This window comes from Anabas testudineus, chromosome 22 (assembly GCF_900324465.2).
Source record: "Anabas testudineus chromosome 22, fAnaTes1.2, whole genome shotgun sequence".
Taxonomy (NCBI): Eukaryota; Metazoa; Chordata; class Actinopteri; order Anabantiformes; family Anabantidae; genus Anabas; species Anabas testudineus.
Window position 1 is genome coordinate 6752227 of NC_046630.1, and position 15783 is coordinate 6768009.

At 41.7% G+C, this 15783-nt stretch overlaps 1 protein-coding gene across 3 annotated transcripts; it reads left to right on the plus strand.

Annotated features, from left to right (window-relative positions):
* Nucleotides 1-825: 825 nt before the first annotated feature.
* Nucleotides 826-13159, plus strand: nceh1a (neutral cholesterol ester hydrolase 1a). 3 transcript variants are annotated; one of them, XM_026339710.1, is made up of 6 exons: nucleotides 826-1386; nucleotides 2475-2546; nucleotides 10818-11001; nucleotides 11074-11143; nucleotides 11290-11461; nucleotides 11551-13159. In XM_026339710.1, exons 1-6 carry the CDS (start codon nucleotides 1246-1248, stop codon nucleotides 12163-12165), a joined length of 1254 nt encoding a protein of 417 aa, XP_026195495.1. In that variant the 5' UTR covers nucleotides 826-1245; the 3' UTR covers nucleotides 12166-13159. The 3 variants fall into 3 exon arrangements, with proteins under 3 accessions (XP_026195495.1, XP_026195494.1, XP_026195496.1); XM_026339709.1 differs by lacking the exons at nucleotides 10818-11001; nucleotides 11074-11143; nucleotides 11290-11461; nucleotides 11551-13159 and adding exons at nucleotides 2803-2872; nucleotides 3019-3190; nucleotides 3280-4842 and having other exon boundaries at nucleotides 2475-2730; XM_026339711.1 differs by lacking the exons at nucleotides 826-1386; nucleotides 2475-2546 and adding an exon at nucleotides 8994-9793 and having other exon boundaries at nucleotides 10755-11001.
* The last annotated feature ends 2624 nt before the right edge of the window (nucleotides 13160-15783 follow it).

Here is a 15783-nt window from a genome sequence, read left to right on the forward strand (position 1 = left end):
GTCGTGTCATGGCTCCACTGGTTATACAAAAGGCTAATCTGACATGGTCTGGTGGTCTGTCTGCAGTGTTTTGGAAAACTGGGCCAGTGCAGCGGACAGAACCTCATCAGCTGTGATGTTTGTTTACATTCTCACACAGGGCCACCAGGGACAGAGAGTGGCCATTTAAAAGTTAAACCATGGGAGGAATCAGAGCGATAAATAGCACAGAGAGATCGAGAGACACTGAAGCTCTTTGCCTCGTCCACTTTTACTATTACATGTTTACGCTCCCTGGTTGTGGTCCAAGATGCCCACCACACAGGCCTATAAACGCAACTTCTTTGGTTAAAATGTGCTTGGTGCATTACTCCCGTTCTCTCACCAAACTCACATCCTTTCTGATTCTCTTCTATACTCGGATTGCTGTGGTGACTGGCCTGGTGAAAATATGTTATATCCAAAAACAGACAAACTCTTGCCAGCAGCTTGCACCATTATTGCTCTTTAGTGAGACTTCAGTCCAGTATTGATGTTTTTCACATAAAAAGGCATCAGCAGTGTGTTCACATAGTGCTTTTGATTATAAACCATATAATAATCCCTCAGTATTCACCTGCCATTGAAGTGAACATTTCAAATCAAAAAAATTTAAGTAAGCATAGATCATGGTCTTAGGTCTGGAAATTAAAATTAGAAATTGTAAGTTGAATTAACTTACTTATTTACATCACTAACAATCATTATTATCAAGAAACACAAGAAACACTAGATTCTTAAAAACTACATTTTTGATTTTGTAGTTTTTGAGAATTTCCCATTATATTACAGTCTAATGACATTTTTCCCATTAGACTGTAATAAAATGAGATTATCTTCAATGTGCAGCTCTGTTGTGCCCTTTAGTGGCCACATTAAAGTAATACAACTACTAACTTTAAAATAAAAAAACACAAGACTCAATTTCCCATATGTCCATTTGCTGTTGCTGCCTTTCAAAATAAGTGTATCAAACTAACTTGTTAAGTTTCTAAAGGCTATCCATGAGGTTTTATGCAGAACAAGACGCATCTAACAGTCAGAAATACTAAGCTGACCTGTGATAGTTGTTAAATTACTGACAGATAAAATATAACATCGTCAATCGTGGTTTTATTTTGAAGTTCTGCAGGGGGAATGTTGGGCTCCTTGTTTCCAGCAGCGGAGTCAGTCCGCATCCTCAGTCCTGTTCATGTGAGCTGAAGACCGTGAAGGTGTCAGAGCAACATGAGGCTGCTGCCGGTCGTTGTCACCGTGTTATTAACGGTGGGTTTCGCTTATTACGTTTACATCCCGCTGCCAGATGAGATCCAGGAGCCGTGGAAGTTGATGATGCTGGACGCAGGATTTAGGACTCTGACACGACTGGTAAGGATGGACATGTCTTCACTGGGACTGAGAACATAGGGAAGTAAAGTGAATAAGTGTGTTTCTCTTTGCAGCCAGTGCACAGAGGGAGCGACTCAACAATCACTCAGTGAAGTTGCAGTGCAGGAACACACCTTGCTTCTGCAAACGTGGCTCTGATCTTATCTGTTAAAGCTTTATGTTAAAAGTCGTTATAAATAAACAAATCTGAAGGTCCTGAAACAACATCAGTCAAGGAGTATTAGTGGAATGGAGTAATTTTGGAAAAGAGCTTATGAAGCATATTAACAGGTGGAGATTGAATTTTAAATGGTGTCTGATTTGGTGCTACATCTTTGCAAAGCAGCTACGAGGGACTGACCTTTGTTATGGTGTAAAGAAAATGAACTATACCTTTGTTCTACTTTTAAAAGTGATTGGACGAAGAGAATTAGTTACTTATTGCCATACTGACTGATCCACACAGCAGATTATACAGGAGCTTGTTGGCTCCGATGCAAACAGCAGCCCGCATGTCATTTACACACAGTATTTGTCCAAATGTATTATGACGTAAACAGCTCTCAAGTTGTATCTTAGACACACAGAGCTCTCCTCCACAAAAAGGGAATAGGAATACAGTTGATTGTTAGTTTGCAGTTAGTGTTGGCAGAAAATGTGAGCGTGTGTATAAGAATCAATATCCAGAGAAAGAAAGTTGGACTGTTACACCCCTGCCTGAACGTCTAACTAATATTATTGTGAAACTTTAGGCCAACATGTCGCAGTGTAGAAACCTGGATCCGAGCGCCCAGTGTGTCAAGCAGTGTGTGTCTTCTGGCCTTCGTTGAACCTGACTGTTGAAATAGTCTGAGAGGTTTAGGGGTGAGAGGACAGACATCAGTAAGATACAGTCTGTGTATCTTATCTATCTATCTCAAAGGTGACTGGGTGACAGTTGGGTCTATCTCAATTTAACAAACAATGAATGCATTTAGTTTTTTCTTTCCTATTAGGGTAGAAGCCGGTTTCACTGTTTGCCTGAACATAAAATGTAATAAGACGGCGAGACAGACAGTTTCAGTCTTCTCTACTCTTCCCGTCCACAGATCTCTTTGAAAAATGATCTGGGCTTGGACCCCTACATCAAATCCATCACACCCTACACAGAGAGGTTTGAGGCCATGATGGGGAGGCTGCTCAGTTCCGACTCTGGCGGAGGGGTGATCCCAGGAGTCAAAGTCAGCGAGATCACTTTTGCTGGCATCCCTGTCCTTGTTTACGAGCCGCCGGCTGGAGGGGAGGGGCATCTGAGGAGAGGGCTGATGTATTTCCATGGAGGAGGCTGGGCCTTCGGCAGTGCCAGTGAGTATCCATCCTTCATCCATGTCATTGTCGTCTTTTACACAATCCTAAGTCTCTCCCTCTTTTCCTCAGAGATGTGGTCATATGACACAATGACCCGCAAGTTGTCTGATGAGCTCAACGCTGTTGTCGTCTCTGTTGAGTAAGTTTGTCCCTTCCTGCAACACTGAACTACCTTTTTCTGCTCATAGAGAACAGCTGATATAGAACTACATTTAAAGAAGTATCAGAATCCCAGAAAATATACTCCCTTCAAATGTTTGTCACTTACAACCTTTGTTTGTATAGATATCGTCTGTATCCAGAGGTGCACTTCCCAGTGCCGTATTTAGATTGCCTTGCTGCTGCCAAACACTTCTTGTCCAAAGAGGTTCTGGCCAAGTATGCGATTGATCCAGAGCGTGTGGCTGTGTCTGGAGACAGTGCTGGAGGAAACCTGGCTGCTGCGGTGGCTCAAGCGGTACAGAAAGATGCTTTCTCCTATGATAGTGTGCAGCAGTGTGAATACAAACAAGGCACAGGTCCTCATATGTGACTCTGTTTTCTCAGATTTCCACAGATGACACCATGAGTGTGAAGTTCAGCGTGCAGGCTTTGATCTACCCAGTGCTCCAAGCTCTGGATTTCAACACACCTTCGTACTTGCAGAACCAGGAAGTGCCCATCCTCTACCGGAACTTCATGGTTCGTTTGTGGTTGCAGTATCTCGGTGTTGACCTTTCTCTGATGCCCCAGTTTCTGGCAAACAACCACAGCTCCTTGCAGCAGTCGGCCATCACCTCTGAGCTGAGGGCACGACTAGACTGGACAAGCCTGCTGCCCCCAAAACGCAAGAAGAGCTACAAGCCTGTGATTGTGGAAAAAGGTCTGCAGGGGCTCGTGAAGGAGGTGCCGAGCCTGCTAGATGTGCGGGCAGCACCACTTCTGGCGGGAGCAGAGGTTTTGGCCAAGTGCCCTCGGACATACATCATAACATGCGAATATGATGTGTTGAGGGATGATGGGCTGATGTATGCACAGCGCTTACAGGACGCAGGGGTCACAGTTACCAATGACCATTATGACGATGGGTTTCATGGGTTCCTTATAATGTGGCCAGTGGTATTTGATGTAGGGGAGAGAGGAATTAGAGGTTACCTCAACTGGCTGCAGAACAACCTGTAAGAGCGTGAATGTTTCGGTGCAAGTGTGTGATGGATGAATATGTGTGTGTGTGTTTTAATGATACAAATGCGCTATACCTTGCATTGTGAATAATAGACTTGCTAAAGGGTCTGTACGTCTTAAATGACCTATACTCAGGACTGTCATGTACCTGCATATACACATACACCACCTTGGAACATATAGTTTACACACACACACACACACACACACACACACACACACACACACACACACTGTTGAGCAGTTTACAGTTTGCAATCAGAGGCAACGTGTGAAAATAATAACATGACCATCACTAACACTGTGACCAGCTAACGAAAATAGCCACAAGCTTTGCAATGATATGAAAATAATCTTCATCACATGTATTGTATGTCAGAAGGGTTGCGAGGGTTCATTTTCAGGTTAAAAGTATCATAAATAAATCTAAAATCAATTGCAATGATATTTCATACTGTAATGTTAACAAAAGGCTGAATCTTGATGTGTCTGTATCCGTCCATGACATTCTCTCTTTTCCTTTATCACCACCAGCAAGTTCGATGTTAAACATCTCAAATCGGGTCCAGACATGCACATCTCAGAATCAGAATCAGTTATAATAATGTTGTTGATAACTTTGAGGTCCAAATTTAACTATTTCTCTACAGTTTAACTTCTGACTAAATGTAAACTAATTATTAAAAGACGCTAACAATAAGATGTTGACATATCTACTTAAAATCTGCATTTTGTCAATGTCAGCATGTTAGTATTTTATTGACAACATTAAGCTCAAAGCTAAATGTGATATCTGTTTCAACTGGAGGTGTCAAATCCATTTATTTTCTTACATTTTATCCTGAGATTCATTTCACGTGAGACACAAATTCCCTTGGTGTCTCCTGACTGTCATGATTTCCTAATGAACTAATCAAGAATGTCAATAAAACACATCAAGCCAAACTTATGAAGAAGAGCCTTGTCCGTGTTTCAGTTTATACATTTGTATAAACTTATGGATGATTGTTTGTAAGGCTTCTGTGTTTCCATCATCCAACAAACAGTTTGCATTTACTGTACAGTATCACTTTTACCTGCTCAGTATTTGGAAGTGACACCACCAAAGTGGAAAAATAAATAAATTCATGAAAAGGTCTTGTAATGTTCTGGAAATATTCTGTAGAAAGTGTTCAAAGGTTTAAAAGGTTAATTTTCCTCTTCTAATCCCAAATGTTTTCATAAGTTGGAAGCTAAACCAGATGTGTTTTCAATGACACAGCTGTTAAATATCCTTCGTGTTGCATGTCTACCCTACGTTATTATTACCAGAGACTGCACCAGCTTTTAATAACCCTCATTAGCGGACTTGGACTTGCTTTTGGTTCTTACCTTGGGGCTTAAAGAGAGTGACACAGCATTTCAGGGTCATAAATCAATGCAACAATACCCTCTAGCGGTCTGATCAAAGAGTTGGAAACCTCACTGGTGTTAACACATTTACAGTAGTAATGATCACTCATGTCATACCAGTGCTGATGTACGATTACAGAAGATTTACTGTGTGTCACTGCACTAAAGGACAGTTCTGAGAAACTTTTGAATACACTGCATCTATCTGATAAATATATACAGTGAGGGAAAAATTACAACAATGACAAAAAAAATCCAGAAAAATTCGTTTCAAAAAGAGTTATAAATTAATTTGCATTTCCACGAAGGAAATAAGTATTTGATCCCTTTGAAAAACGTGCTTTAGTACTTGGTGGCAAAACCTTTGTTAATCACAGAGGTCAGCCGTTTCTTGTAGTTGGCCACAAGGTTTGCACACATCTCAGGGGGGATTTTGGCCCACTCCTCTTTGCAGATCCTCTCCAATGTTTGGCAACTCGAACCTTCAGCTCCCTCCACAGATTTTCTATGGGATTAAGTTCTGGAGACTGACTAGGCCACTCCATGACCTTAATATGCTTCTTCTTGAGCCAGTCATTTGTTGCCTTGGCCGTGTGTTTTGGATCATTGTCATGCTGGAGTACCCAACCACGACCCTTTTCAATGCCCTGACTGAGGGAAGGAGGTTCTCACCCAACATTCGACGGTACATGGCCCCATCCATCCTCCCTTTGATGCGGTGCAATTGTCCTGTCCTTAAAAACACCCCCAAAGCATAATGTTTCCACCTCCATATTTGACCGTGGGGATGGTGTTTTTGGAGTCATAGGCAGCCTTCCTCCTCCTCCAAACACAGCAGGTTGAGTTGATGCCAAAGAGCTCGATTTTGGTCTCATCTGACCACAACACTTTCACCCAGTCTTCCTCTGAATCAGTCAGATGTTCAGTGGCAAACTTCAAACGGGCCTGTAGATGGGCTTTCTTGAGCAGGGGGACCTTGCGGGCACAGCAGGATTTCAGTCCTTCACGGCGTAGTGTGTTACCAACTGTTTTTTTGGTGACTATGGTCCCAGCTGCCTTGAGATCATTGACAAGTTCCTCCCGAGTGGTTCTTGGCTGATTCCTCACCGTTCTCATTATCATTGAAACTCCACGAGGTGAGATCTTGCATGGAGCTCCAGACCAAGGGAGATTGGCAGTTAATTTATGTTTCTTCCATTTGCGAATGATTGCACTAACTGTTGTCACCTTCTCACCCAGCTGCTTGGCGATGGTCTTGTAGCCCATTCCAGCCTTGTGTAGGTCCACAATCCTGTCCCTGACATCCTTGGAAAGCTCTTTGGTCTTGGCCATGGTGAAGAGTTTGGAATCTGGATTGATTGATTGCTTCTGTGGACAGGTCTCTTTTATACAGGTAACGAGCTGAGAGGGCCAATGTCAGCTCGTTACCTGTATAAGATCCACCTGGGAGCTCGAGATCTTGCTGACGGATAGGGGATCAAATATTTATTTCCTTCATGGAAATGCAAATTAATTTATAACTCTTTTTGAAACGCATTTTTCTGGATTTTTTTTGTCATTGTTGTGTCTCACTGTTCAAATAAACCTACCATTGAAATTATAGACTGATCATTTCTTTGTTAGTGGGCAAACTTACAAAATCAGCTGGGGTTCAAATAATTTTTTCCCTCACTGTATATATAAATATATTTCTGACAGCACCTGAACGCGTCCTCGAGTTGCACGGGCAGCATTAAACCTCCCTGCACATTTTTAATAGCAGTGACATCTTGGGGCTGTTGTAATCGCTCATACCTCCTCTGTGCTCCACCTACAAGCTGCTGCACACTTTCCCTCCTTCTCTCTGCCTCCAGAGCAGAAATGCAGCAGAGCTTGATCAGACTTGTCCTGGCTGCTCCAAGTGTCTTCCTTCTGTTCGGGACTAGTTTCGGGTGCTTTTCTCTCACGGTGTTATGGCCATTTCTATTTCTTTCCAGTGTCTGGGGCTCATCATACTCGCAGCGATCCTCCTCCAGACCATTGCGGTTGCTGTCAGTTTTATGTACTTCAACAAAGTCCTGAACACGGTAAGATATGTGTTTGACTTCCACTTGAACTAACAGACAGTGAGTGCATCACTAAATAACCTCTATCAACTCATAACTCACTTAACTATCATTTATTTTACAGGGACACTTACTTACAGGCACCATAGGGATATAGCATTCAAAATGAAGTTATGCTGAAGGGATTTTAGGTCCAGTGATGTCAAAATGCTAAGAAAAGGCCCTGTGACACTTCACATTTTCACTAATCAACTTAATTGTATTTTGTAAAGATGCAAATAGTTAGATTCCTGCAACACGTCTCTGTCTCAAAAAGTGGTGCATGTTTCCAACAACCATCAGCTTTCCTTTTAATCCTTTGGAGAATGAGGATGCTGTTTAGGGTTAAATGAATGTAGTGGAAGTAAAAGTACAATATTGATTTGATTGATCTGATTTGTTAGTCGAGGAAGTAAAAGTAAAATAAAATGGAAATACTCCAGTGAAGTAAAAGTACCTCAAAATTGAACTCAGGTACTTAGTTACTTACCACCTCAGTCATGTCTTGGGCACTGATGCACTCCCACACCATCACACTATTGCTGATAAGTATAGATGGTCTCTTTCAACTTTGGCATGGAGAAAAAGCTGAAACATGGACTGGTCCGACCACAGAGCACATTTCAACTGTGTTCTGGTCCATTTGACATAAACGTAGGCCCAGAGAGTCCGGCAAGTATGGCTTCCTCCTTCTGTAAAAGAGTTTCAGGTGGTGTTTCTAAATGCAGCGGTGGACTGTATTGAACAGTTTTCCAAAGCACCCCTGAGCCTATGTGAACTTCCCAGAGCCCCAGAATATTTCCATTATGCACTGTAGATGGTAAAAGATCAAAATGATTTGCAATTTGTAAACTAGTTGACAAGTTGTTCAGAAAGGTTGGTGTAAAGTGCTGAGCCATGACCCATGAGTGTTTGGTGGATCCTTCTTTATACCCAAACCATGACACCTTCACCTGTTACCAGTTAACCTGTTCATTTAGAATTGGGTCACACAGAATTATGTAGCTAGAATATATTAGAAACTGTTGAGTTGTGATTTGTTTCTGTTCCAGCTTTTTGTTGGGTGAAAGTATCAAACTCTAAATTTGCAAGTAGTTTGTAAAACATACAGATTTTAGTTTGCATTTTAGAAACTAGCAATACCATAGTGTAGAAATACCTTCTTCGAGTAAAACTACAATTATCATCTGTTCATTATAATGGAATGATCCATTTCAGAAGTTTATAATTATGTGTGATGATTTAATATTATATTATCTAACATCATCATGCAGGGATTCCTGGTGCTAACAGTGGACACATCTGTAAGCATTATTTGCAAACTCAGAGTTTCTCACATTTGCTTCATATTTTAAAAGTAGCATCACAGTGAATGGTTGGAACTCTTATGTGTATTTCTGCTGGTTTATGTGCAGGCTCACAGAGAAGCAGGGGTTATTTGGGGGAGCGAGTCAGATCATGGGAGGGCCAGAAAGGTCTGTCCTTTGAAGGGAGGAGACCTGCTGGTGCCCAGAGCGGGCCTCTACTACAATCTACGCCCAGAACCTACTCAGACTGCCTTCCACAGGGGAGACAGAAGGGGAGGCAAGGAAGAGATGGGGGAAACCAAGGAGGAGGAAGTTCTTCCTGCACCAGGTGGGTACTGCCTTTCTGCAGCCCGCTGATTGCCTCTTCATCACTTTTAGCAATGCCAGTCAGTCTAGTATTGATGTTTTTCACATGAAAAGGCACCAGCAGTGAGTTCAAATAGTGCTTTTGATTATAAACCGTATAATAATCCCTCAATATTCACTTTCACCATTAAAGTGAACATTTTAAATAAAAATATTTTAAGTAAGCAAAGATCATGTTCTTAAGTTTTAAGATGGTCTGGGAATTAAAATTGGAAATTCAATGTGCAGCTCTGTTGTGCCCTTTAGTGGCCACATTAAAGTAATACAACTACTAACTTTAAAATAAAAAAACACAAGACTCAATTTCCCATATGTCCATTTGCTGTTGCTGCCTTTCAAAATAAGTGTATCAAACTAACTTGTTAAGTTTCTAAAGGCTATCCATGAGGTTTTGTGCAGAACAAGACGCATCTAACAGTCAGAAATACTAAGCTGACCTGTGATAGTTGTTAAAGTACTGACAGATACAACATAAAATAGTTCATTGTGGTTTTATTTTGAAGTTCTGCAGGGGGAATGTTGGGCTCCTTGTTTCCAGCAGCGGAGTCAGTCCGCATCCTCAGTCCTGTTCATGTCAGCTGAAGACCGTGAAGGTGTCAGAGCAACATGAGGCTGCTGCCGGTCGTTGTCACCGTGTTATTAACGGTGGGTTTCGCTTATTACGTTTACATCCCGCTGCCAGATGAGATCCAGGAGCCGTGGAAGTTGATGATGCTGGACGCAGGAATCAGGACAGTGGTGCGACTGGTAAGGATGGACATGTCTTCACTGGGACTGAGAACATAGGGAAGTAAAGTGAATAAGTGTGTTTCTCTTTGCAGCCAGTGCACAGAGGGAGCGACTCAACAATCACTCAGTGAAGTTGCAGTGCAGGAACACACCTTGCTTCTGCAAACGTGGCTCTGATCTTATCTATTAAAGCTTTATGTTAAAAGTCATTAACTTTGTGAATTTTAAATGGTGTCTGATTTGGTGCTACATCTTTGCAAAGTAGCTGCGAGGGACTGACCTTTGTTATGGTATAAAGAAAATGAACTATACCTTTGTTCTACTTTTAAAAGTGATTGGACGAAGAGAATTAGTTACTTATTGCCATACTGACTGATCCACACAGCAGATTATACAGGAGCTTGTTGGCACAGATGCAAACAGCAGCCCGCATGTCATTTACACACAGTATTTGTCCAAATGTATTATGACGTAAACAGCTCTCAGGTTGTATCTTAGACACACAGAGCTCTCCTTCACAAAAGGGAATAGGAATACAGTTGACTGTTAGTTTGCAGTTAGTGTTGGCAGAAAATGTGAGCGTGTGTATAAGAATCAATATCCAGAGAAAGAAAGTTGGACTGTTACACCCCTGCCTGAAAGTCTAATCTCTGGTCACGTACTGTAAACCAACATTATTGTGAAACTTTAGGCCAACATGTCGCAGTGTAGAAACCTGGATGCGAGCGCCCAGTGTGCCAAGCAGTGTGTGTCTTCTGGCCTTCGTTGAACCTGACTGTTGAAATAGTCTGAGAGGTTTAGGGGTGAGAGGACAGACATCAGTAAGATACAGTCTCTGTAAACGATGAATGCATTTAGTTTTTTCTTTCCTATTAGGGTAGAAGCCTGTTTCACTGTTTGCCTGAATACAAAATGTAATGAGACAGTGAGACAGACATTTTCAGTCTAATATGCTCTCTTCATCCTCCTGTGTCTTCAGATATCTTTGAAAGATTATCTGGGCTTGGACCCCTACATCAAATCCATCCAACCGTACACAGAGGCCATGATGGGGAGGCTGCTCAGTTCCGACTCTGGCGGAGGGGTCATCCCAGGAGTCAAAGTCAGCGAGATCACTTTTGCTGGCATCCCTGTCCTTGTTTACGAGCCGCCGGCTGGAGGGGAGGGGCATCTGAGGAGAGGGCTGATCTATTTCCATGGAGGAGGCTGGGCCTTCGGCAGTGCCAGTGAGTATCCATCCTTCATCCATGTCATTGTCATCTTTTACACAATCCTAAGTCTCTCCCTCTTTTCCTCAGAGATGTGGTCATATGACACAATGACCCGCAAGTTGTCTGATGAGCTCAACGCTGTTGTCGTCTCTGTTGAGTAAGTTTGTCCCTTCCTGCAACACTGAACTACCTTTTTCTGCTCATTGAGAACAGCTGATATAGAACTACATTTAAAGAAGTATCAGAATCCCAGAAAATATACTCCCTTCAAATGTTTGTCACTTACAACCTTTGTTTGTATAGATATCGTCTGTATCCAGAGGTGCACTTCCCAGTGCCGTATTTAGATTGCCTTGCTGCTGCCAAACACTTTTTGTCCAAAGAGGTTCTGGCCAAGTATGCGATTGATCCAGAGCGTGTGGCTGTGTCTGGAGACAGTGCTGGAGGAAACCTGGCTGCTGCGGTGGCTCAAGCGGTACAGAAAGATGCTTTCTCCTATGATAGTGTGCAGCAGTGTGAATACAAACAAGGCACAGGTCCTCATATGTGACTCTGTTTTCCCAGATTTCCACAGATGACACCATGAGTGTGAAGTTCAGCGTGCAGGCTTTGATCTACCCAGTGCTCCAAGCTCTGGATTTCAACACACCTTCGTATTTGCAGAACCAGGAAGTACCCCTCCTCCACCGGACCCAAATGGTTTGTTTGTGGTTGCAGTATCTCGGTGTTGACCTTTCTCTGATGCCCCAGTTTCTGGCAAACAACCACAGCTCCTTGCAGCAGTCGGCCATCACCTCGGCGCTGAGGGCACGACTAGACTGGACAAGCCTGCTGCCCCCAAAACGCAAGAAGAGCTACAAGCCTGTGATTGTGGAAAAAGGTCTGCAGGGGCTCGTGAAGGAGGTGCCGAGCCTGCTAGATGTGCGGGCAGCACCACTTCTGGCGGGAGCAGAGGTTTTGGCCAAGTGCCCTCGGACATACATCATAACATGCGAAAATGATGTGTTGAGGGATGATGGGCTGATGTATGCACAGCGCTTACAGGACGCAGGGGTCACAGTTACCAATGACCACTATGAGGATGGGTTTCATGGGTGTTTTATGAAGTGGCCAATTGAATTTGATGTAGGGGAGAGAGGAATTAGAGCTTACCTCAACTGGCTGCAGAACAACCTGTAAGAGCGTGAATGTTTCGGTGCAAGTGTGTGATGGATGACTATGTGCGTGTGTGTTTTAATTATACAAATGCTCTACACATTGCTTTGTAAATCATAGACTTGCTAAAGGGTTTGTACGTCTTGCTCTTTGTATAAAAAATAAATGACCTATACTTAGGACTATCATGTACATGCATATACACATACACCACCTTGGAACATATAGTTTACACACACACACACACACACACACACACACACTGTTGAACAGTTTACAGTCTGCAATCAGAGGCAACGTGTGAAAATAATAACATGACCATCACTAACACTGTGACCAGCTAACGAAAATAGCCACAAGCTTTGCACTGACAGGTGAAAATAATCTTCATCACATGTATTGTATGTCAGAAGGGTTGCGAGGGTTCATTTTCAGGTTAAAAGTATTATAAATAAATCTAAAATCAATTGCAATGATATTTCATACGGTAATGTTAACAAAAGGCTGAATCTTGATGTGTCTGTATCCGTCCATGACCTTCTCTCTTTTCCTTTATCACCACCAGCAAGTTCGTGTTTGTTAAACATCTCAAATCGGGTCCGGACATGCACATCTCAGAATCAGAATCAGTTGTAATAATGTTGTTGATAACTTTTAGGTCCAAATTTAACTATTTTCCAACATTTCAACTTGTGACTAAATTCAAACTGATGATGTTCCCTACATCCTCGATAGGACTTTGTGTTGAGTGCTAATTATCAAACGACACACTAAATTAAGATGTTGACATGTCTTATTGAACTGGAGGTGTCAAATCCATTTCCTTTTTTGAATTTTATCCTGAGATTCATTTCACGTGAGACACAAATTCCCTTGGTGTCTTCTGACTGTCGTGATTTATTAATGAACTAATCAAGAATGTCAATAAAACACAACAAAGTTATGGCTGATTGTTTCTAAGGCCTAAGGCAAATACACTTTCACCTTTACCTGCTCAGTATTTGAAAGTGAAATCATAAAGTGCAAAAATAAATAAATTTAAAAAAAAAGGTCTTGTAATGTTTTGGAAATATTCTGTAGAAAGTTTAAAAGGTTAATTTTCCTCTTCTGATCCCAAATGTTTTCATAAGTTGGAAGCTAAACCAGATGTGTTTTCAATGACACAGCTGTTAAATATCCTTCGTGTTGCATGTCTATCTTACGTTATTATTACCAGAGACTGCACCAGCTTTTAATAACCCTTATTAGCGGACTTGGACTTGCTTTTGGTTCTTACCTTGGGGCTTAGAGAGAGTGACACAGCATTTCAGAGTCATAAATCAATGCAACAATACCCTCTAGTGGTCTGATCAAAGAATTGAAAACCTCACTGGTGTTAATTATTAATAATAACAATAATAATAATCATTATTATCATACTCATGTCATACCAGTGCTGATGTAAGATTTATTGTGTGTCACTGCATCTATCTGATAAATATATTTATCACTTTTGCTCCTTCAGACTCAAGATACAAAACATATCTACAGCTTTTGATTTCTGTATTAGATGCAGATAAATGTATCTGCAGGACTTTTTCCCTGTAATGAGGTATTGTTTTTACAATATACAACATTTAAAGATACGCGCTCCCACACTGTGTGATACTGAATTGTGAAAGCATTTAAAAAGCACCGTTTTGCAATTCCTACGTTGAATTTTTAGGTCAAATTAGAGTAAAATTAGAGACAAATTAATACCTTTTAATCGTCTAACCATAAAATCTGACTCTACTTTAGATACCATTTAGTACACTTTTGCCTGAGCAACCGGATTAAACAACATTCAAAACGATAGATGATGGAAATTAAGGATTGGTAGTTAAATATATAAACATTAACCTGTGTGTATTGGCTCCGTCTCTCTGCTTCCACATTCACATCCAGTTGTTTCCTATCAGGGAAACACCCTTCCACTGACAGACTACCTAAGTCACTGGCAACTGTCTGCCTGCATTGTGCTGCTTTAGCATTTTTCAGCTGAAATCTTTGTTTAACAATGTGACAATGAGCAGGTGTAGTGCTTGGATGGGGATTTAGGGAGATTCCATGACTTTACAGAGAGGAACGTTGGGAGGAGAAGCCTCAGGGGAGGGAAGAGAGCAGCGGAGGGCAGAAGGAGAGTGAAATGTCTTTCACATGTCTTCTGGGTGTTAGTCAAGCAGAAACTGCTGTCGTTTGCAGAGAAGCAATGGATCTGCTTATGCTTAGCTGAATTTCACATTCAGGGTTTGGGACATAAACACAACACATAAATCATTTCGCATTCTACTTTATAAGCCAAGTAAAAAAATTAACACTTGTGACAGTCTTCTTACTTAAATATGTGCAACAAAGTGAATGAGTGTATTTCAGTGTCAAACTATTGCTTTAAGTTGTGAGACACCAGGGCGAGGTGCACGTGGACATGTCTTATAAAAAGGTTAAAGATGAACTGGCCGGATTTCGCGAGTGGAAAGAAGTACTTTTAAATGACTGTGGTTTTAGAGTTGGGTTTGATCTTGTAGCTGCATTTCAACACATATTCTCTCTCTCTCTGCTTGTTTGCCATGGGACGGTAGACAGGCATGTCTCTCAGGGTGTCATCTTTCCTGCCAGAGGCCAGACAGTCTTCACATATCACTCACCTTGTTCCTGACAAGCCTGGGAATTGACTCATTTAGAGAAACACAGGAACCTCTCATCACTTAGCGTCCCGCATTTTAAGATTTGATTTTTGATTAGATAAGGAAACAAACGTTTTTCACTTCTGAACACTTCTGCTGTGAATCTGAAATCTGTGGTGCACGTGCATGACTTTGTGAACTTTATGGTTGCGTGCGTGCTGGTATGAAGGTGTACTACATGCCATAGCATAGATTTTAAATCCTAGGAGGGTAATCCACATCCACGAGCTGTGCACTCCTTTTGCTTCCTCATGCTGACAATGGGACATGGGTTAAAGGTGGAGCAATGAAAACACAGGAACCATCAGGAATCACCCAAGGTTGAGTTCTGCAAATTGAATGAGTCCCTTGAGAAAAATACTACTTAGGACTACACTGAAGCCCTAACAATGGTGGGTCATTTGGCAGCAAAAGGCAAGCATGCTCTCAAATCACTTCACAATAGCAGGAAAGAGAGGAAAAGGGACTTTTTCATCTTACTCTCAGATGCTGATATCTGCTATGTGCACGGTACTGATACCCAAACGTTCATGCTGGGATGCTGCTTTCATTTGGCCATGATCAAGGAGAAACACTTCAATCTGCAGAAGACCAAACATCTTCATAAAGCACTTCACTTTTCATCCCTGATTGTTTCCTCGTCCTTCATGTACTCCTTAAATAAATCATTAACCAACATTTTATGCTCCTTCAGCTGCTCCAAATGTGGACTGAAGATCACACTGTTATTACAAATTAAATATCTTTCAGCTGTTTATGGGACATTTTATAAAGGCACAGTTTATCAGATACAATTACTTTTTGTCGCAAAACACGTCAGTGGCAAAACCAGAAAGTCGGTTCCCACATTTCTGACAGCACCTGAACGCGTCCTCGAGTTGCACGGGCAGCATTAAACCTCCCTGCACATTTTTAATAGCAGTGACATCTTGGGGCT

Excerpts from the sequence above, each read along its gene's own strand:
- nceh1a (XM_026339710.1), top strand. The coding sequence starts at position 1,246 with ATGAGGCTGCTGCCGGTCGTTGTCACCGTGTTATTAACGGTGGGTTTC. Across the intron at positions 1,387-2,474 it reads TTAGGACTCTGACACGACTG|ATCTCTTTGAAAAATGATCT; the intron begins GTAAGGATGGAC and ends TCCCGTCCACAG. Across the intron at positions 2,547-10,817 it reads CCTACACAGAGAGGTTTGAG|GCCATGATGGGGAGGCTGCT; the intron begins GCCATGATGGGG and ends CCGTACACAGAG.